The following is a 21,363-nucleotide window of genomic DNA, read 5'->3' as shown; positions in this document are numbered from 1 at the left end:
TTCCCAAACATTTACAAATAATACTTATCAGAAGGAAACATTATATTCAAAAGGGAAAGTGCATTTCTTCAAAGAAGATATACGAAAGGACAGCAAGTATATGAAAAGATCATTTGTCCTTAAGGAAATGCAAATGAAAACCGCAATGAGATACCACTTTGCATTCATTGGGATGGTGATATATATAAAAACAAACCAACAAAAACAGAAAATAATAAGTGTTGGAGAGGATGTGGAGGAATAGGAATGCTTATACATTTCTGGTAGGAATGTAAAATGTTGTAGCCCTTTGTTTTGGTGACTCCACAAAAGTTAAATCTAGAATTACTATATGACCCAGCAACTCTACTCCTAGATATAAAATCTAAAGAGTTAAAAACAGATACTTAAATATTTGTTAATGAATGTTCACAGCAGCACCATTCACAATAGCCAAGAGGTGGAAACCCCAAGTGCTCATCAACAGCTGAATAAGCAAATTGTGGTATATACATCTGATAGAATATTATTCAGCCACAAAGAGGAATGAAGTACTGATACACGCTACAATTAGGATGAACCTTGAAAACATGCTAAGTGATAGAAGACAGACACAAAACACTATACTGTATGATTACATGAAATATCCAAACTAGGTAAATACATAGAGATAGAAAGCCAACTGATGGTTACCAGAGGATGGGAGACAGGGAAGAATGAGAAGTGATTGCTTACTGAGTATGGGGTATTCTTCTGGGGTGATGAAAAATATTTTGAAACTAGACAGAGGTGGTGGTTGTGCAACATTGTGAATGCACTAAATGCCACTCAGTTGTACACTTTAAAATGGTTAATTGTATGTTATGTGAATTTCACCTCAATTAAAAAAACATACACAAACAACACTATACTGCATATTGTTTATGTATCTGTACAATGTTCTAACAATATAGAAACATGGACAGGGAGAACAAAGAACAAATTCATGATACTGCTGCCTCTGGTACAGGTGATGGGGAGGACAACAGGACTAGAGGAAATAGTTAGGGGACCTAAACAGTATTTGTTAAAGTAATCAACAGTATGCCTTTTAATAAAAATAAAGACAATCTGCAGTGAAAAGGAAGTGAAATTAATGTCAGAAACAAGAACGTTCAATCACCACTAGTTTTCACTATTTACTTTAATAATAATAAAAAAGAGGAACCCCCAAAATAAGTGGTACAAACATTAGAAATTAAGTAAAGATTAACTTTATTGATACATTCTTTATAAATTGTATCTTATACCTAGAAAATAATTGGAAACACATACCTTTAGTATTCTAACTACTTTTATCATTAACTCACATAGCCCTCACAACAACTCTGTGAGATAAGCACTATTATTATTAGATCTCCCTTTTATTTTATTTATTTATTTTCTTTTTTGGCTGCACCACGCGGCTTGCAGGATCTTAGTTCCCCAACCAGGGACTGACCAGGGTCCTCAGCAGAGAAAGTGAGGAGTCCTAACCACTGGACCGCCAAGGAATTTCCTCATTATCTCCCTTTTAAAGGTAAGGAAGGGACTTCCCTCATAGCACAGTAGTTAAGAATCCACCTGCCAATGCAGGGGACATGGATTTGATCCCTGGTCCGGGAAGATATCACATGCAGCAGAGCAACTAAGCCCGTGTGCCACAGCTACTGAAGCCTGCATGCCTAGAGCCCATGCTCTGCAACAAGAGAACCACCGCAGTGAGAAGCCCGCGCAGCACAATGAAGAGTATCCCCTGCTCACCACAACTAGACAAAGACCGCAGGCAGCAACAAAGACCCAACGCAGCCAAAAATAAATAAAAATTTAAAAGTAAATAAATAAAATAAAGGTAAGGAAGCTGAGGCTCAGAAGTGAAGTAGGTCACAGCTAATTCAATGGCAATTTTGGGAAATAAACATAGGCGGCATGTACTCTTGTCCATTATATTATCTTATCAATCCAAGAGATTTGGCTATAAAATTGTTAGAACTATTCGGAGTTTAGCAATGCAGCGGGGTAATATAAAAATCAATAATTTCTTTTATATCAACAATAAATTGTTTAAAAAGACAATTCAAACGTCTTTCAAAATAGCAGTCAAAAATTTTAAATACCTATGAATATATTCAAAGAGAAAGGAACCAAAATCCAGAAGAAAAACACTGTAAGACTTACTGAAGGGCATAACAGAAGACTCCAAAAAATGGAAAATCATACCACATTCCTGGGTGGGAAGCATCTTGTGAACTTGTCAATACTTCCCAAGTTTAAAAATAAAGAAAATGCATAAACAACAAGGATTTACTGTATAGCACAGGGGACTATATTCAATATCTTGTATTAACCTATAATGCTTCATCAAAATTTAAAAATGTTTATGTTTCAAAGGACACCATCAAGAAAGTGAAAAGGGGGACTTCCCTGGAGGTCCAGTGGTTAAGACTCCATGCTGCCAATACAGGGGGTGAGGGTTCGATCTCTGGTCAGGGAACTAAGATCCCACGTGCTGTGCGGCCAAAAAACAAAATTAAAAAAAAAAAAAGTGAAAAGACAATCCACAGAATGGGAGAAAATGTTTGTTTGCAAGTCATTTATCTGAAGGGACTTGGATTCATAATAAATAATGAACTCTTACAATTTAAAAATTTATTTATTATTTTATTTAATTTATTTATTGTTTCTGGCTGCATTGGGTCTTTGCTGCTGTGCACAGGCTTTTCCCTGGTTGCGGCTAGTGGAGGCCACTCTTCATTGCGGTGCGCGGGCTTCTCATTGCGGTGGCCTCTCCCGTTGTGGACCACAGGCTCTAGGCGCGCGGGCTTCAGCAGTTGTGGCTCGCGGGCTCTAGAGCGCAGGCTCAGCAGTTGTGGCGCACGGGCCTACTTGCTCCGCGGCATGTGGGACCCTCCCGGACCAGGGCCCGAACCCGTGTCCCCTGCATTGTCCCCTGCATTGAAGCCGTGTCCCCTGCATTGTCCCCTGCATTGAACCACTGCGCCAACAGGGAAGCCCAAACTCTTACAATTTAACAATAAAAAGATAACCCAATTTTTAAATGGGCAAAGGATTTGAGTAGGCATTTCTCCAAAGGAGATAAAGAAATGGCGAGTATCTATAAACAGGTGAGTGGATAAACAAATTGTGGTATATCCATACAATAGATTATTATTCGACCATAAAAAGGAATGAAGTACTGATACTTGCTACAACATGGATGAACCTTGAGAACATTATGTTAAGTGAAAGAAGCCAGACACAAAAGGTCACATATTCTGTGATTCCATTTACATGAACTGTCCAGAATAGGCAAATCCACAGAAACAGAAAGTAGGTTAGTGGTTCCTGGTGGCCGGCGGGAGGGGAAAATGGGAAGTGACTGCTAACGAGAGCAGAGTTGCTTTTGGGGTGATGAAAATGACCTGGAAGTAGATCATGGTGATACTTGTACAACTTTGTAAATACACTAAAAACCAATGAACTGTACCTGTAAGATACCCTTTTAAAAAGAGTAAATTTTTACGGTATGTGCATTATAGCTCAATTTTTTTAAAAAAGGAAAAAAGTAAACACAATGTAATTTTTGTCATAATCCCAACAACACTGTAGTTTGGGGAGACAACACAAAGGGAAAACAACGTTTTTTAATCTTAAATTCATTTGGAAAAATACACCTGTCAAAATAAGCAAAGAAATGTAGGTGTATCCACTTGCCCTAACAGATATTAAAGTAGGTGTAAAATTATTGTTATAAAAGCATTACAGCGGGCTTCCCTGGTGGCGCAGTGGTTGAGAGTCCGCCTGCCGATGCAGGGGACGCGGGTTCGTGCCCCGGTCCGAGAAGATCCCACATGCCGCGGAGCGGCTGGGCCCGTGAGCCGTGGCCGCTGAGCCTGCGCGTCCGGAGCCTGTGCTGCGCAACGGGAGAGGCCACAACAGTGAGAGGCCCGCGTACCGCAAAAAAAAAAAAAAAAAAAGCATTACAGCAAAGGAAAAAGTAGACTCATGCAATAGAAAAGAATTCAGAAATATTATATATATAATTTCATATACGATAAAGGTGGCGTTTGTATGGAAGGGACATTTATTTATAAAATGCTGAAGGGAAAACACTATAAACTTGGCTTTTAAATGAATTTGTATTCTGTTAATCCTATCAGAATGTACTTATTTGAAAAATAGCATTGTATTTTATTTACTCAGTAGAGACTCCTTGCTGCTCCAAGATACCCTGCATGTTGGAAATCTGGCTTTCAGAATCAACTCAGATTGCATCCAAGGGCATTCCGGATCCCGCCCCACTCTCGGACAGTTCAACCGTTAAGTAGGGAGAAAGCCGGAAAACGGTGTTTCATAACCTACGCTGGATCATTTCTCCAGCCCTCACCCGCACGTTTAACTTCCGTTTCTTTCAAATACCTGCGTATAAGCTCCAAGTTGAGCACTATATCTTCTCCGCCTCTGCTTATTTTACAACCCTATTCCATGTATTTACCCGCAGGGCTACCCCGCCACATTGTAACTGCCAGAAAGGCAAGACCGCGGCTTGCTCGTCTTTATGTGCCCTGCTCTTAAAACAGCGCTAGGCGCATAGAAATGAAAAAAAAAAAAAGAGAGAAATTCTTCGAATGACCTTTGGGACGAATCGTTTCCTTTTTCCTAAACAGCTAACTGAAACGTGAAGTTCGAAAAACTCGTGGGAAAGCGTTCTCCCAAGCAAGAGGCTGGGACTCCACACGAACATGACTGAAAATTAAACAGGAAAACCTGTTTAATTCTCTGACTCATGCGTATTGTCTTCTAGGCTACCAACTTGCCCACAACAAAGATGGATTCTCCTTGTCCCAATTCCTCCTAAATACCAGATTTAGCAGCCATCTTTTGCAAGGGCAAGGCGCAAGCCGGAAGGTCACACCCTGTCTCACAGAACGCCAAACGCCTCGAAATCAACGAGAGTCCAATCGGAATAGACGTTTACACCGGAACCGCTTTTCCTCACGACCGGAAGAGGTTTTGCGTAAGGGCGTTGGGACGGAAGTGACGGGAAGGTGGTAGCGGAGTAGTTGGCGGGTGGTTGATCAGAGCCGGTCGCCATGTCCGCGGGGAGCGCGACACATCCTGGAGCCGGCGGGTAAAGCTCCGCGGGAGAGGGCATCGCAGCGAGCATGGGGCGTAGGAGAGGCGGAGGGATCATGGGAAGCAGCGTATGGGTGGAGGGGCGCTTAGTTGGGAAGTGTACATATTGGAGGGCCGGACTCTTGAGAAGGGTGGTGAGCAGGCCCGGAGCCCCTGAAAAAGGCCAGCGGGGATCAGAGAGAGGAGGAAAGCACGGACTTCGGAAAGGACTAGACAAGGGGAAGGCGAAAACGAGGGCGTATAGGACAGAGTGGAATCTTTTCATGGGGGCGACGGAATAGAAAGGAAGGAGACCCTGGGAAAATGTTGTAATAGTTTTCTATTTAAGGAGAGATGGTAATTTCAGCTCCTACAGGAGATTCGAAGTTGCAGAGGGAACATGATAGAGGGAAAATGGGATGCTAAGGCGTAGTAAGGGGAGAAAAATATAAATGAAAGCTTTGGTGGAGCCCAGTATTTTCCTTTTACTTCCGTAGGCGCCGCAGCAAATGGGACCAACCAGCTCCAGCCCCCCTTCTCTTTCTGCCACCAGCGACCCCAGGTGGGGAGGTTACCAGCGGTGGGGGAAGCCCTGGGGGCTCCACCGCTGCTCCCTCTGGAGCCTTGGATGCTGCTGCTGCTGTGGCTGCCAAGATCAATGCCATGCTTATGGCCAAAGGAAAGCTGAAACCAACTCAGAATGCTGCTGAGAAGGTATTTGAAGTTGAGGGGATTCTGCTAATTGCAATTTTAATGGGGGTTATTTTGTAATCTTGTAATTCCCAATAATTTGCATTTATGGAAGGAGAAAACAGCGATACAGTAATTTAAAGAGTACTTAGTTTTGGAACATATTTGATGATATCTTGTTATTTGTTTTTAGGAGACAGTTTTGATTGGGCTGATTACATTTATGGACCAAAAAGCTTGTTTTGTCTATGTTCACGTAGTTCAGCTTAAGTTCTGTATATTCATCTAAAGCAATGATGTGATATGTTTTTTGATAACATGCACATTTTCCCTGAAGTCAAAAGAGAAATTCAGGTAAATCATGTGAGCTTTAAAATGTCACGTCTAATTAGAAGCTGTAGATTCAAATTTCTAATGACTGCCTAACTGCCTAACTAAAGCGCAGTTAAACATAAACTAAAAATGAGTAATTTATATACGGGTTGTTTTGCTGTTTTCGTACAAATTGAGGAAATTATTTGGTCATTTTAAAAAATCCCTGTTATTATTAGAATCTTACAACTAGAATGGATCTGAACTTCGAAGCCTTTAATTTACCTTGCCATAGAATGCAAGAATCTTCCTACAGGATAAATAGTACAGTTCCATTTGTATTGCTAGAATGCATGCTTTGCGCTTAAAAAATCCTTACAACAATTTTATGGAATGCAGTATCGTCACCACTTTATAGATAAGGAAAATTAGGCTCATGAATAGAAAGTAACTGTCCTAGATCTGTAAATGGTAGGCACAGATGTCTGACTTCAGAGTCACCTTGGACAGTTGGGTGTTTAGCTTTTGTTTGAAAGCCTCTGGAGTTGGAGAATTAAGTGTGTTCCAAGACAGCCCATTCCACTGTAGTTATACTTTGAAAAAAATTATTTTGGCTTAAATTAAAATTGCCTTCCATGGTACCTGGGAAGAGATGAGTTCTGTGTTTGAAAATGCAATTCATGTGAAGTGATGGATATGTTAATTAGTATGTTTGTGGTGATTATTTCACATTGTATACATATATCAAGACATAAAGTTGTACACTTTAAACGTATATTTTTGTCAGTTGTACCTCAGTAAAGCTGGGGGAAAAAAAGAAAGAAAATGCAATTCGTCGGCCTTCCAGTTTATCAGTAGATAACATCAACATCGTTTATCAGTAGGCACCTGTCTGGATGCTTTAATGTTCAAGTTCTGTGGATTTGGTGAAAACTTTTAGTGAATTGGAAGTTTGTTATTCATTGTATTTTTATGGTCTGAAAAGATCGTGTGAGTCAGTTTTCTCTTTCTAAGGTCTAGAAGGAAATACTAAAAGCACACTGACAGAATGGATACTTGAATGTTAAAATTCTTAATACAGATGTTAATCATTTAGACTCACTTTTTCTCTAAAAAGTAATCTCTAAAATGGTAATTGAACTCAACAGGAGGTAGCATGGTGCATAAATATTGGATTTAGAATCAGAATTCCTAGGTTTGAAACCCAGAATCCCCAGTTACTGGTTGTAAATTTTAAGATTTAGTTCCTTGGTCACGTTAGCCACATTTCAAGTGCTCGATAGACATGTGGGTAGTGGCACCCATATCAGACTGGCAAGTAGAAAACAGAAAGTTCTGTTGGACAACACTGATATGTACCTTTAAAGGTGGCCATAAGGATTCAGTGAGATAAGATGTGTAAATGCATTCTGAAAGGGGCTAAACAAATGAAAAGAGATATTGTTGAGTTTGTTTAGTTTGCCTCCACATTTAGAAAATGTACCTAATGAACAAATAAATAATCTGTATTTTACCTTCCTTGTGCTGTCCAGGGTAACTAAATGTTGGGGAGGGCCATCTTGAGGTTAAAATTTTTTCAGATAACACTCAGATCCAGCTATCTGGAGTTGCCTATAGTTTATTTTATTATTATTTTTTTGGCTGTGCTGCACAGCTTGTGGGATCTTAGTTCCCCAACCAGGGATTGAACCCGGGCCCTCACCAGTGAGAGCACGGAGTCCTAATCACTGGACCACCAGGGGATTCCCTGTAGTTTCTTTTTCTTTTTTTTTAATTGAAGTATAGTTGATTTACAATGTTGTGCTAATTTCTGCTGTACAGCATTTTTTTTTCCATTTTATTATTTTTTATTGAAGCATAGTTGACTTACAATATTGTGGATTTGTCTGTAGTTTAAAGTGAGAGAAAACAGATCAGGTTTTAGGATCTTACTCGGCTTTTCATTCATTCTCTTCTGTTCTTCCTTAATAGAGAGTAAAGGGATGTGAATTAGATACAATTTGAGGTCACTGTAAGGATGGAATTAGTTGAATTTGTTGTGTTGTGACTCTACCGTTGGCACAAAGGCAACTTCCCATTATACAAATGAGATGTATGAGTTGTTGGACTCATGTTGTGCATGGACTCTACCCTACCCTATATTTTACTACACGTGTAGCTATCTAACTGAGCAGTAAAGCATCATAACTTGGCCCTTTAATTTTCCTTTTGGAGATTGCAGCTTCTATTCCATAACGTTTCTGTAATTACATGGTCATAAAAATGCACACACGGCCAAGGTTACAGAGAAATCTGATGATGGCCTTCAAGTAAATTGACTGTACTTGATGTTATTTTTGTGAGGTTTTGTTTGCTTTTTATTTCATTTATGAAGAATGACCAAGGAGTATTTCCAGGTGTGTTTGCAGGCAGGCAAGGGAACAGTAAGGAGGTGATGGCACTTGGGCAAGGGTAGTTTCAAATTGGACAACAAAGAGATATTTATTTCATCATATAAACTTTTTAATCCAATTTCTCTTTTTGTAGCTTCAAGCCCCTGGCAAAGGCCTAACTAGTAATAAAAGCAAGGATGACCTGGTGGTGGCTGAAGTGGAGATCAATGATGTGCCTCTCACGTGTAGGAACTTGCTGACCCGAGGACAGACTCAAGATGAGGTGTGGAGATGTCGGGCCTCTTTGGGGAAGGTGGTGGGTGGATGTAGTTTTGGGAAAACAAGGCCTTTTAAACACAAACAGAAGTCAGATTTTTATTAGTGGATTTGGGTCGTCGTCTGCGAAGTCAGGATTGGGTTTAACTGTGGAAGAACTTCTTAGTGAAGTTAAGGAAACAGATATGGGTGAATTCCTTGAGTTAGTTTGAGTACAAAACAATGGAATCAAAGTTTCAGATAATAGGAGAGAACTTATTCCTGCCTATTGGTGGAGTGAATTAATGGGGAAAATCTATCCTGCTACCTGTCATTGAACTCAGTTGCCACATCATCTTTTTAATAGAATGTTTCCTTTTTAGATCAGCCGACTTAGTGGGGCTGCAGTGTCAACTCGAGGGAGGTTCATGACAACTGAGGAGAAGGCCAAAGTAGGACCAGGGTGTGTATGCATATCCTGTACTTTGGGGAAAGGTTGGACATAGGACTCACATTAGCTTCATATTTTTCATTCGTAGGGAATATGTGTATATGTTTGGTTAGTAGCTGTACACACACACATGCTTTATAGCAAAATTTGGGACGTCTCAAACAGATGTTAAGTGTTAGCAGCTATTTTCTTTCCTCTTGCTCTTTGGTTTTTTACTTCACAATTAATGGTTTTATTGGAGGAAATAAGTTACAGTAAAGTGTAAAAGAAGATAATAATTGTTAACGTTTAATGTATACGTTTCTAAACTTTTTCCCTATGGAAATATTTCCCCCAACAAATGGGTTCCTACTTTGCCATAATCTCCCTTTTAGAAAAATCCTTTTATCAAATTCCTTATTGCCTCTATGATGATTATACGTTGTAGGTTATCCATGTAAAGGTTTCATCTCAGTTTAGTTTCGTTACTTCCATTATTCAGTTTTTGAGGGCAGGTATTCAGGCAGTGCAACATTTTTCACATTGGTTTAAACTAAATATAATTAGGAGGCAAAATTTGCTCCCCACCCCAAACAAGACTATATTTTAACTTTGCCTATGGAGGGTTGCTGTTTTGAACTTTTTTGTCTTTAAACACGGTTATATTTTACCTACTGCTTTTTATTAACTCTATGGTTAGTGATCACTTTCTTCGTTATTATAATCACAATCTGAATCTAAGCCACTTTATGTTTAGAATCTAAAGAGTCTTCTCAGTTGGGTGTGGGCCTTTATTTTAATTTTATTTATTTATTTTATAAATTGATTGATTGATTGGCTGTGTTGGGTCTTTGTTGCTGCGCATGGGCTTTCTCTAGTTGCGGTGAGCGGGGGGCTACTCTTCATTGTGGTGCATGGGCTTCTCATTGTGGTGGCTTCTTTTGTTGCGGAGCACGGGCTCTAGGCGCACAGGCCTCAGTAGTTGTGGCACGCGGGCTCAGTAGTTGTGGCTCGTGGGCTCTAGAACACAGGCTCAGTGGTGCATGGGCTTAGTTGCTCTGTGGCATGTGAGATCTTCCTGGACCAGGGCTCGAACCTATGTCCCCTGCATTGGCAGGCATATTCTTAACCACTGTGCCATCAGGGAAGTCCCGGGTGCGAGCTTTTAAAGAAATGTATCTATATGCCACCATCACTCTTGTCTCATTAGTTTGGATAGCCAAGAGCGCGTTTGTCTGTAACTTATTAGACAGCCAACAAAAAAGAATTGTCTTCTCAAACATTGGGTTATCCAGTTGACTGGAGGCTAATGTTCATGAGCCCATAAGAGCATATTTGATCCCTGTGTGGGCCCATTAACTTTAAGCAACCAACAAAGTTTATTCATTCCCCAGCTGTAAAACCATGTTCTTAGAAATTAACTAGCAACAGCCATTTTTGTGTATATAGTCTCTTTTACTTACTTGGAAACTTTGTGAAACATTACAAATTAGATTTGGTGACCCATTTGGCTCCTTTGTTTGTGACCAGTTTGGGATCATCATTTTATATTTCTCTTTATAGGGATCGTCCATTATATCTTCATGTTCAGGGCCAGACACGGGAATTAGTGGACAGTAAGTAATGTTTTTGGCTCACCTACTGTTTTTTGTTAAGGGCAAAGTATTATATGTAATAAGTTGGCAAACTATTTGTTCCTGATGGCTGTTCTAACTCTTCTTTATGAACTAGTCATGAACGTGCTTGGGGAATCTATAAAACGGATTAAAACATGTGTAGTTGAGCATTGGCCTGTGTTTACCATTGGATACTAGTCAGTTCGTTCATTTCTTTAGTATAGTATCTTACTATCTGTGTTTTTCCCTAGGAGCTGTAAACCGAATCAAAGAAATTATTACCAATGGGGTGGTCAAAGCTGCAACAGGGACAAGTCCAACTTTTAACGGTGCAACAGTCACTGTCTATCACCAGCCAGCGCCCATTGCACAGCTGTCTCCAGCTGTTAGCCAGAAGCCTCCCTTCCAGTCAGGGGTATGTTTTGTGGAGAGATCATTAACAGCGTTATCATTTCTGTAAAAATGATACATGCCAAATACTACAGAAAGTATGAAGAAAAACCTGAAATTCCAATCTGAAAGTTACCACCGTTGATATCCTATTAATGGACCATTTAGGTTTCTGAGGGGTAGTGAACTTCTGAACACACATCTCTTTATACTGACACATTCTAGAAAAGGGATTGATAGATCAAAGAGTACACACGCTGTACATTTTGAAGTTAGTGGTTTGATTTAAATTTGTAAACTTGATGGCAACTGGAGGACTAAGAAGGCTGAGTCTGATGAAGCAAGACTCTGCTGATACAATCCTCCTAGAAAAAAAGGGTTGGAGAGAGCAGCCCTTATTGGAGAACATCCCAGGGCTGACTGTACTACCCAACATTTTAGTCCAGTTTTACAGTAGACTGTCTTTGCTGTTTCTTGTTAACTTACATCGGTTGGGGTAAATCGGTATGCTTACTCAGTATTGAATCTTGGGTTTTCACCTCTTAAATAGATTTCACTGAACAGAGTAAGGTGTTAATGTTGTAGGAATATCCGTGGAATATGTAGTTTGCATTTAAATTAAGCTACTTGATAGGGTTTATTTTTTAGGCTCATGGTAGAAATTATAGGGGGGTGTTTATCCTGGAAGTGATTGAAAGTATCTGGAGGATTAAAGTATTTTGCATAATAATTTTCAAGATTAGGTTTTAATTATGTATTCTCTGTTTAATTTGAGGTATTCTATTCTTCTACAGATGCATTATGTTCAAGATAAATTATTCGTGGGTCTAGAACATGCTGTGCCCACTTTTAACGTCAAGGAGAAAGTGGAAGGTCCAGGCTGCTCCTATTTGCAGCACATTCAGATTGAAACGGGTGCCAAAGTCTTCCTGCGAGGGAAAGGTTCAGGCTGCATTGAGCCAGCATCTGGCCGAGAAGCTTTTGAACCTATGTACATTTACATCAGGTATGGATGGATGGGGCTGAAGATATTTGGATACTTGTCAGCTGATCAGTACAGGCAGGAATGATTCAAAAGGAGCAAGAGAAAATGGGCTTAATAAGTAATAACATAAGGAACTTAAGTAAATATAGCAGTAATCACTTTGTAATTAGTTAATAAAAACTGAATTAAGAGGTGGAATTGGTTTTTTTAGTATTCAAATCCTTGGGTTTTATAAGGGTCTGTGATCATAAAATGAGCTGTGATAAGCCTAAAATAACTTTCATTTAAACCTATGAGAGTATTAATACATCTTATAGTAATTTTAATGACCTTCAAATATCTTTTCTTTATATCAAGAAGTACCATAACTCAGAGAAGGAGACCAATAACGTTTGGGTAACGATATTAGGTATATCTTGAAGGGCTTAAATGACTTAATTTTTGTGTTCCTATTTCGTGATTTTCAGAAACTTAGATTTGTGCTATATTGAATATATTACATTTATAAAACAGCATACAAAGTGGAAGCAGAATTCTGTATCTTTTCTTTTTCTCCCCTTCAAATTTCTTGGTTCTTATGTCTTTGCAGTCATCCCAAACCAGAAGGCCTGGCTGCTGCCAAGAAGCTCTGTGAGAATCTCTTGCAAACAGTGAGTTGTATTTATCTGTCTGAAACTCATCTAGGAGATCTACTGCCATTTTGGACTGTGTGTCTTAGCTGTTTTTCTACCTGTATTAGTTTCTTAGGCCTGCCATATCAAATTACCACAAACTGGGTGACTTAAAACAACAGACGTTTATTCTCTCGTAGTTCAGGAAGCCAGAAGTCCAAAATCAAGATGTGGGCAGGGTGGTTCCTTCTGAATGCTCTGAGGGAGAATCCATCCCATTCCTCTCTGCTAGCTTCTTATGATTACCTGCAGTCCTTGGCATTCTTAGCCTTGTGTCAGCATAACTCTGCCTCCATCTTCACCTGGCCTTCTTCCCTGTATCTCTGTGTCTATCTCTTCTTGTAAGGGTAACTGTCATTGGTTTTAGGGCCCACCCTAATCCAGTGTGACTGCATCTTAATGATCTCCATCTGCAAAACCTTGTTTCCAATTGAGGTCATATTCCAAGGTTCTGGGCAGACAAGAATTTGGTGGTGGTTGGGAACAACACTATCCAAACCTCTACATTATTCTGGCAACTAATATTCTCTATAAGGAAGTCAAACTCCCCTAGCCAGGGTCACAGTTGGCTTGCATTTCTTCTTCAGGAGCTATTTCAGTATGAAATTTCTAGTATATAGAGTCATAAAATCTCATTGTTGTCAGTTATTTAAATGCTACTATTAATCCCGGTCAAGTTGTTTATGATGCACATTCCAAATTTAATAGTAGCTTTAGCTAAAGTAAGGGTGGAGCTATAATAATTTAAAACCAATTAGCAATGCCTTTGGGATAATTGGTTTAATTATCCATTCTTTTTATTCTATAATCAAATAACCAGAAGTTAAACCATAGGGCTGTTTTTATAGCATCTAAAGGAAATCAGCTTTGGTGGTTGAATATGTTCAACCTTGTGTTATTTGGTTAAGGTATTTGGTGTTAATCTTTTTGGGAAGAAGCTATTGTTTTCTTTGCTTTTGTGGGGTGACCTGATTTACCACCCTTGTACCATATAACTTCCTTGACCATTCCCCTTCTTTTTCTTTGTTGCCACTTGATGTTGGACTTAGATGCTTATAATAAAGAACTGGACAGGGGAAGTACTAAACCTTCATTAAACCATGAGCTCCTTGAGGGCAAATTACCCAGTAAATAAAAGAATGAATGACTTCTCTACAGCCATACAGACAACTTAGAAATTTCCTGACTGCTTAGTTTCTGTGGCTCTCTGAATGATTTTGTACCCCAGAATTGGGTCAGTTTGTGGGAGGGGGGGAGATAGGATGCTCCTGATGTCCATGCCCCTGGTTCCCAAAACCTGGCCTAGTAATTTATAGGTGTGCCTTATTAAAATTTAGATTAAAGAAGTCTAAATTTGATTGAAACATCAGTGGAAATGTTTTAATTCCTAATTGCTTTGATCTTAGAATTATATATCCTTATACATACTCAGTGAATTGGGTCTGTTCCGTATTGATTTGCTTTCCCTTCACTTTCAGGTTCATGCTGAATACTCTAGATTTGTGAATCAGATTAATACTGCTGTACCTTTACCAGGTGTGTATGTCTTGAAGTGTTCAACTAAAAAATATTTTGCTAGTGATATTGATGTATAAAATATGATACTTGAGGCTAGATTAACTGTGCCAGGGCACTAATAATGTTCCCTTTAACTTAGGGTAATTTGGAAAGCCATTTGTGCCTCAGTAGTTTTCTTCCCTAGAGATTAAGTTTAATATTCAGCGAAAATGTCTCATTCTGCTGCAGCTGATTAAACACTTTTTTTCTTCCCCCTCAGGCTATACACAACCCTCTGCTATAAGTAGTGTCCCTCCTCAGCCACCATATTATCCATCCAATGGCTATCAGTCTGGTTACCCTGTTGTTCCCCCTCCTCAGCAGCCAGTTCAACCTCCCTACGGAGTACCAAGCATAGTGCCACCAGCTGTTTCTTTGGCACCTGGAGTCTTGCCAGCATTACCTACTGGAGTTCCACCTGTGCCAACACAATACCCGATAACACAAGTGCAGCCTCCAGCTAGCACTGGACAGGTAGGATGCCAGGATATGATACATTAGACCGTTGAATTAGGAAAAATTGGGGCAAGGAACGGGTGGAAAGCTGGTGGTATTATTTAGAAGTAATATGGAATGTGACGTATTTTTTTTACCTATTGTCTTTTTCCTGTGTTCCTACCACCAAACTACCTGAATACTTTGGAGTAGTGTGTACATGTGTGTATTCATCCTAAAGTTTGCAGTCAGTTTCATAACTCTTGCCACCAAATACAACTTTAGAGCAAGAGATGCCAAGCTTTCTATGAAGGGCTGGATGGTAAATATTTTAGGCTTTGTGGACCATACAGTCTCTGTCATAACTACTGCACTCTTGTTGCTGTAGTGCAAAAGCTGCCGCAGACAATACCAAATGAATGAGCATGGTTGGGTTCCAGTAAAACTTGATTTACAAAAATAGGTAGGCCAGAACCATAGTTTGCCTGTCCCTGGCCTTGCAGTGTTAGGAAAGTTCTCATGGAGAAAGGCTGGCGTACTGCACTCATCTAAATGATTGGAACTGATTTACTAATCTTAGAAGAAATATTATACCATATACAAGTATTCCTAGGCCAAGAGATAATGTACTTTCCAAACTCAAGGATTATAAACGCTGGTATATATTTCTGAAGCTAGGTAAGAAACTAGAATTTTAGGGAAAAAGTCAGTAGCCAGCTCATCTAGATTATGTACAGTCCTTCTTAAAGGCAGGGGAGAGACTAATGGAAGCATGGTAATGGATTTATGGCGGGTCCTCTGTGGGCCTCTCATAGTGTACCCATGCCAGAGTAAATTGCAGCCTCGAACCATTGCCCAGCCTCCTTACCAGTGGGCTGTGAGCACTGAAGGGGGTTGTACAGTGTGAAACCAAAGATGGGCTTCCGAACTCACTTCTGTTTGTGGTCCCCTAGTCATAATTATTTTATGACTTTTATATTTAGGCATAGCTATAGTTCTGCAGCTTTGAGCCACATCCTTTTGTAATTAGGAAGCAGTATGACGAAGTGGGTAAGAGTTGGGGTTTAGAGATAGACTTGCAGTGTCCGTGATGCTTCCCCATTTTTGAGCTATGTGATCTTGGGTTAGAACTTAGTCTATCCAGGCTTTGGTTTTCCTTATATGCAAAATGGACATAATGATCATATCTCAAAGAGTTGCAAGGGTTAAGTAAGCAGTCAATAAATATTAGCTGTTACTAATGAGAGTTTTCGTTTTAGAAGTGCTTGTTTTCTCTAATATATCTATCTTTTCCTTTTGGGAACAACCTCTTAAAACATTAGACTTGCTCTTGACATAACAGCTTACCCATGGAAGTGATAGATGAAGTTGCCTTTGCCACAAGCATTAGCAGCATTTATGATCCAGAAAGAGCTAATCACATTGATTAAAGGGCTTTAAATAAGAGAATGTTCTTGTTTGAGAACTTCTGAACTAAGTAAGTGGCTGGAGTATCTATTGTTTGTTAATGATCATGTTTGCTCCTAATGGCCAAAAATGTGCATCAGGTTTTTCCTGAGAGTTCAAAGCGCTATTGAGTTTGTCAGTTTCATGTTTTCCTACCATGAAGGTAGGAAGACTAGGTGATACTGTTACCACATTATACATGAAGGAAACTTAGGACCAGAAGATGAAGGATTCATATGAAATATACTGATCATTAAAGTATATTTTAATCATCCTTTAGTTACTTGTTAGTTGGACATTCTCACACTTTTTTCCTCCTTGGTTTGTTTTGGTCCCAGAGTCCGATGAGTGGGCCTTTTATTCCTGCTGCTCCTGTCAAAACTGCCTTGCCTGCTGGCCCCCCGCCCCCGCCCCCACTCCCAAGTCAACCTCAGGCACAGAAGAGGCGATTCACAGAGGAACTACCAGATGAACGAGAATCTGGACTTCTTGGATACCAGGTTAAATAAAATATCCTGTCTTACTTTCCTCATCTTATCTTACTGTATTCTCCCTTTAAAGAAAGATAAATTCACATCTGTATCCACTGTCCTCCCAGTACTGGGATTTCTGCTTTCTGGAATCCATTTAGATTAGGTGTTTATCCTTGGGGATTAATTTAAAGCAAGAGTGATTCCCTTTGGGTGGGTTTTGTCTTTGGGGTCAGTGTGATAAGAGAGTACAAAGCTCTCCGCCTAGAGAGAAGTCTCCTATGACTAGCATCTGGAAGTTCTGTAGAATTCTGCACTTCCTCTTTATACAGCAGACTCTTGAAAGCCTCTGATAGCTTGTAGTGAAATGTGTAGGGAAGAACTGTTATTCTACCAGTATATGGTTTGTATTTAAAACCTTGGCTTTCAACTTAGTGTTCTCTTTTTCCCTCCTAAAAAAGAGGATGATGTCTTTCTCCAATTCCTACACCCCTAAAATAGCCAGAAATGCAGTGATTCTGTGCATGTACGTAGTCATTCACTAATGAGTTTTTTTAAGATTATTAAAATATATAATTTCGGTGCAATTTTGTTTTATCAGGAGAAGCACCTTTTTGCCAGAATCCTTGAAGCATTCTTTGAAACAAACTTTGGAGCATTTTTGTAGTTTATAACTAGATTTATACAAACCAGTTAAGTCATAGGTAGTTGAAAGCACAGACATAGCATAGTGAGTCACAACATCCCTAACCAAGTCCTACAGAGAAAAATAACAGTCTCTACTCAAACTATAGTTACACTCCAAATGCCAAAGAACTATGTAGTGCAGCTTACTGCAATTTATCAGAAAGATGAAGCACTTGACAGTTACATTAAGGAGCTAAAGTCAATACAGCAGTTGTAGATTTGCTAATGCCACTGTATTTTTCTGCTCATAGCATGGACCCATTCATATGACTAATTTAGGTACAGGCTTCTCCGGTCAGAATGAGATTGAAGGTGCAGGATCGAAGCCGGCAAGTTCCTCAGGCAAAGAGCGAGAGAGGGACAGGTAGGTTGGTTGTAACATAATTATATATGAATACATTCAGATGTCATTTTTTTGTACTATTAATGTGCATAATGATTGTTGCTATGAGCTTCCATGTTCTGAAACTGGAATGAAATCATTTGGATCAAACAGGCTCCTGTTTGTTGTAATTGATGCAGTAATGGAAAATATGATATCCCTTACACAGTCTTAGAAGCAGTTATACTCAGCCTTGAATAATTCAGTATTTGATTATTCACCTATCTTCCTTTACTTTTATTGTCTGAGTCTTAGACACTTTCCTAAGGACAGACAGTAAAAGAAGTGTTACACCATTTTTGCTACTTAGAATCATAGAATATCACTGATGCAGGTGCTTGGATGGGAGTCCAGCCTGCCATCCAGTCCTTGAATTCTCCTTTCCTATATTATGTTAGCCTTCATAAGATGGAGCTGACTTATCACAACAGTTCATTCTGTCTTATTCATTCATTCTGTTATATCTATTTTTTTTCATTTCTTAAGTGAGAATATCATACTTTAATTCTTGGTGCATCATTTTATAAACTGCCTAGAAATATGTAACGTGACCGGCAAATTCCCTTAATGGACAGACCATGTTTTACATGTAATTGAAAGTATACAAAGGCATATCCATACAAATCAAACAGTTAACACAATTACTTTCAGGTCATGACAGAGATAATTTGCATTGGAAAGATCTCATTTTTTTTTTCTTCTTTATTTTGACTTTTTTGTTTTTTTTGAAGTGTAGTTGATTTACAATGTTGTGTTAATTTTCAGGTGTACAGCAAAGTGATTCAGTTGTGTATACCTACATACCTATTTTTTTTTTCAGATTCTTTTTCCTTATAGGTTATTACATAATATTAAATATAGTTCTCTGTTGTATGTATTTCATTCATATAATTCATTCTATTATATCCTTATAATCTTACTTTTTTTTTTTTTGGCCGCACTGCTCGGCTTGCGGGATCTTAGTTCCCTGACTAGGGATGGAACCCGGGCCCCTGGCAGTGGAAGTGTGGAGTCCTAACCACTGGACTGCCAGGGAATTTCCTAATCTTACAACTTGATAACAGCTTGAAGAGTAGGGGAGTCAGGTGGAAAGGGTTGAAGTTAATAGTTAAACTGAACTTGAAAGATTACCTGCAGACTATATTGTTATTCTACTTCTTATCTACTGGAGATGTTGAAATTGTTTGAATTTGTCTGAAAAATTATTTAACTTTTTCTTTTAACAGGCAGTTGATGCCTCCACCAGCCTTTCCAGTGACTGGAATAAAAACAGAATCTGATGAAAGGAATGGGTCTGGGACTTTAACAGGGAGTCATGGTGAGTAAGGTGTAGCTGGGGGAGCAAGGGAATGGCTAAGACTGGTCTTAAACTATTGGTTTTCTAACCTGATGTTCATTCAGGTGTGACTCATTCAGATGTTTAATCCAACCTCTGTAATCTACTGGCTAATGAGAATACTTTTTTTTTTTATTTATAAGGACAGCATATAGTTACACAGCCTTTTATTTTCAACCGACGTGTGTCTAGAAAAGAGTCAGTCGACTTATATTTTATACATAGCATCAGTGACATTAAAACCCTAGGAAAAAGTAATGATTGGTAGGTCATTTCAAAATTTTGTTGCCTTTGTTGTTTTGAATACCTGGAGATAATCTGATACAGACTTAAAAATTTTTCTTTGTGTTGGGAGCTGAGCCACATCTCCCCTTATAACTCTATTTATTGGTTGGGAATGGTCAGCCAGTGGCTGTTTTTAAAAATGTTGCTTCTTAGTATCCCAGAACTCTAAATCCTGGAGAGGTCCATAAATGGGATTATTTTTGTTCTTTGCCTGTAGTCATAATAAAAATGAACAGAAGAAAATACATTTTTTTTCTTTTCTTCTTTTCTTTTAACTCTTTAAAAGGTGAAATATCAGCCTCCAGAGACTCACTTGCTAACTTTCCTTTTTTTTTCTTTTTTCTTTTTTTTTTTTTTTTGTGTGTGTGTGTGTGTGTTTCTTTTTTCTTTCTCTGCTTTCTTACATGGTTCTGGTGGATTCACATTTGCTGATGCTGGTGCTGTTTTTCGTGTGATCTTCAACGTTTTTGGGTGACCGTTGACCCTGTGACCTCAAAATGGTGTCCAATTAACCACTTACAATTAACATCTTTTTTTTAATTAACGAATTTATGGTATTATCTTTTTTTTTTTTTTTTCTTGGCGGGGAATGGGGTTGGGGTTGTTTTTCTCTCTTCTAGATTATCCAGTCAAGAAGATGAAAACTACAGAGAAGGGATTTGGCTTGGTGGCTTATGCTGCAGATTCATCTGACGAAGAGGAGGAACACGGAGGTCATAAAAATGCAAGTAGTTTTCCACAGGGCTGGAGTTTGGGATATCAGTACCCTTCATCACAACCACGAGCTAAACAACAGATGCCATTCTGGATGGCTCCATAGGCAACAGTGGAGCAGAGTTTTGAGCCTTGGTGACTCTTTAGCAATAATGCATGCATTTGATTTAACAAGACTCTGGGGCCTGTACTGGGAACCATCTTGGACCTTTGCAGAAGTCAGAGATGAGTGTCCCCTTTCTTAAAGGGGTTGCATTCTTTTTAAAACATCCTTATTTCTGCCGTGGCATAGCATCTGTTAAAATTTACTTAGAATCACAAATTTGTCTCAGAAGCTTTTTAACAGTTGGTGAAATGTGCTTGTTCAACAGGGTCATTCCAGTATACCCTTTACCTGGTCCAGCCTTTTCCAAATGAATAGCCCCTATTCTGACGTAAAGCAAGTTTTATTTGTATTTTACTACTGTTTTGTGAATTTTGATAATAACTGGTTACATACAAAGCCTTACTATTTATTAGTGGGGAAATGATTTTAAGACCATCCATCCTTTCAGTACTTAAATCTAAGAACCTCCTCATCCCTGTTTCATTTTTGGATTCTTTGTTTTGGAAAATGTGGTTTTACTAATTTAAAACTGTTGGATATAGCTGGATCCTGGGATAGTGAAGGTTTTTTTTTCCATTGGGATGATCCAAAGCTGGCACCTTCAGGCATTCTTGTCTCAGATAGCCGTTGCTGTTTTTATTGCCCGTCTAAGCTCATTGTCTTCAGCTGGGTCAGAGGCAACTACTTGATCAAAAGCTGGTCAGAACTCATCACAGAAATGAAACCCAGTGGTCTGTCTCTCTCAGAACTGGTTGCAGCTAAAATAGAGAGATTTGACTGCTTGCAATAGAATGGTGGACTTAGTGACTGAAATTGCAACTTGTCCTTTTTCTTGGCATTACAGGTTTTGCCAAAAGAACTTTTTTGTATCAAATATTGATGTGTGAAAGTGAAGGAGCTAGTCTGCTGAACCAGGAGTAGTTTGAGATACCGAACTGTCATTTTTGCACATTTGAATACTTTGCAGGCTGGCTTTGTATAAACGTATCCTCTGGTTTCCTATATGTTGTAAATATTTAGACCATAATTTCATTATAAATAAATGTATAAATATTCTGCTTGTGGTTTCTCTGTTCTTTCTTCTACAACCCATCCATACGCTAAAATTCATA

The 21,363-nt window shown here is 39.0% G+C and overlaps 1 protein-coding gene and 2 non-coding genes across 5 annotated transcripts; all 3 read left to right on the top strand.

The window, feature by feature from the left end:
* Positions 1 to 5,021: 5,021 nt before the first annotated feature.
* KHDC4 (KH domain containing 4, pre-mRNA splicing factor) lies at positions 5,022 to 21,309 on the top strand. Of its 3 annotated transcripts, none has more exons than XM_027095324.1 (14): positions 5,022 to 5,128; positions 5,610 to 5,826; positions 8,641 to 8,769; positions 9,125 to 9,204; positions 10,735 to 10,787; positions 11,039 to 11,202; positions 11,972 to 12,183; positions 12,752 to 12,812; positions 14,312 to 14,369; positions 14,611 to 14,864; positions 16,610 to 16,771; positions 17,680 to 17,792; positions 19,037 to 19,128; positions 20,052 to 21,309. In XM_027095324.1, exons 1-14 carry the CDS (start codon positions 5,091 to 5,093, stop codon positions 20,249 to 20,251), a joined length of 1,833 nt encoding a protein of 610 aa, XP_026951125.1. In that variant the 5' UTR covers positions 5,022 to 5,090; the 3' UTR covers positions 20,252 to 21,309. The 3 variants fall into 3 exon arrangements, 2 of the variants coding, with proteins under 2 accessions (XP_026951125.1, XP_026951127.1); XR_003430438.1 differs by having other exon boundaries at positions 5,030 to 5,128; positions 17,708 to 17,792; positions 20,052 to 20,084; XM_027095326.1 differs by having other exon boundaries at positions 5,030 to 5,128; positions 17,708 to 17,792; positions 19,037 to 20,170.
* On the top strand, positions 11,486 to 11,615 carry LOC113614127 (small Cajal body-specific RNA 4). The gene has a single exon (XR_003430457.1).
* LOC113614124 (small nucleolar RNA SNORA42/SNORA80 family) lies at positions 15,596 to 15,729 on the top strand. The gene has a single exon (XR_003430454.1). It is a non-coding gene; the product is annotated as a small nucleolar RNA SNORA42/SNORA80 family (small nucleolar RNA).
* Positions 21,310 to 21,363: the final 54 nt, after the last annotated feature.

Source organism: Aethalodelphis obliquidens, unplaced genomic scaffold (genome assembly GCF_003676395.1).
Source record: "Aethalodelphis obliquidens isolate GAN/ISIS:26980383/991018 unplaced genomic scaffold, ASM367639v1 scaffold90, whole genome shotgun sequence".
NCBI lineage: Eukaryota > Metazoa > Chordata > Mammalia > Artiodactyla > Delphinidae > Aethalodelphis > Aethalodelphis obliquidens.
The sequence above is the reverse complement of the archived record's forward strand: the minus strand, read 5'-3'. Positions and strand labels throughout refer to the sequence as shown.

What these genes read in the sequence shown, in the direction of transcription:
- KHDC4 (XM_027095324.1), top strand. Translation starts at nt 5,091, where the DNA reads ATGTCCGCGGGGAGCGCGACACATCCTGGAGCCGGCGG. An exon ending in TACTGCTGTACCTTTACCAG is followed by an intron (nt 14,370 to 14,610) that starts GTGTGTATGTCT and finishes CTTCCCCCTCAG; the next exon opens with GCTATACACAACCCTCTGCT. An exon ending in CTGGACTTCTTGGATACCAG is followed by an intron (nt 16,772 to 17,679) that starts GTTAAATAAAAT and finishes TTCTGCTCATAG; the next exon opens with CATGGACCCATTCATATGAC.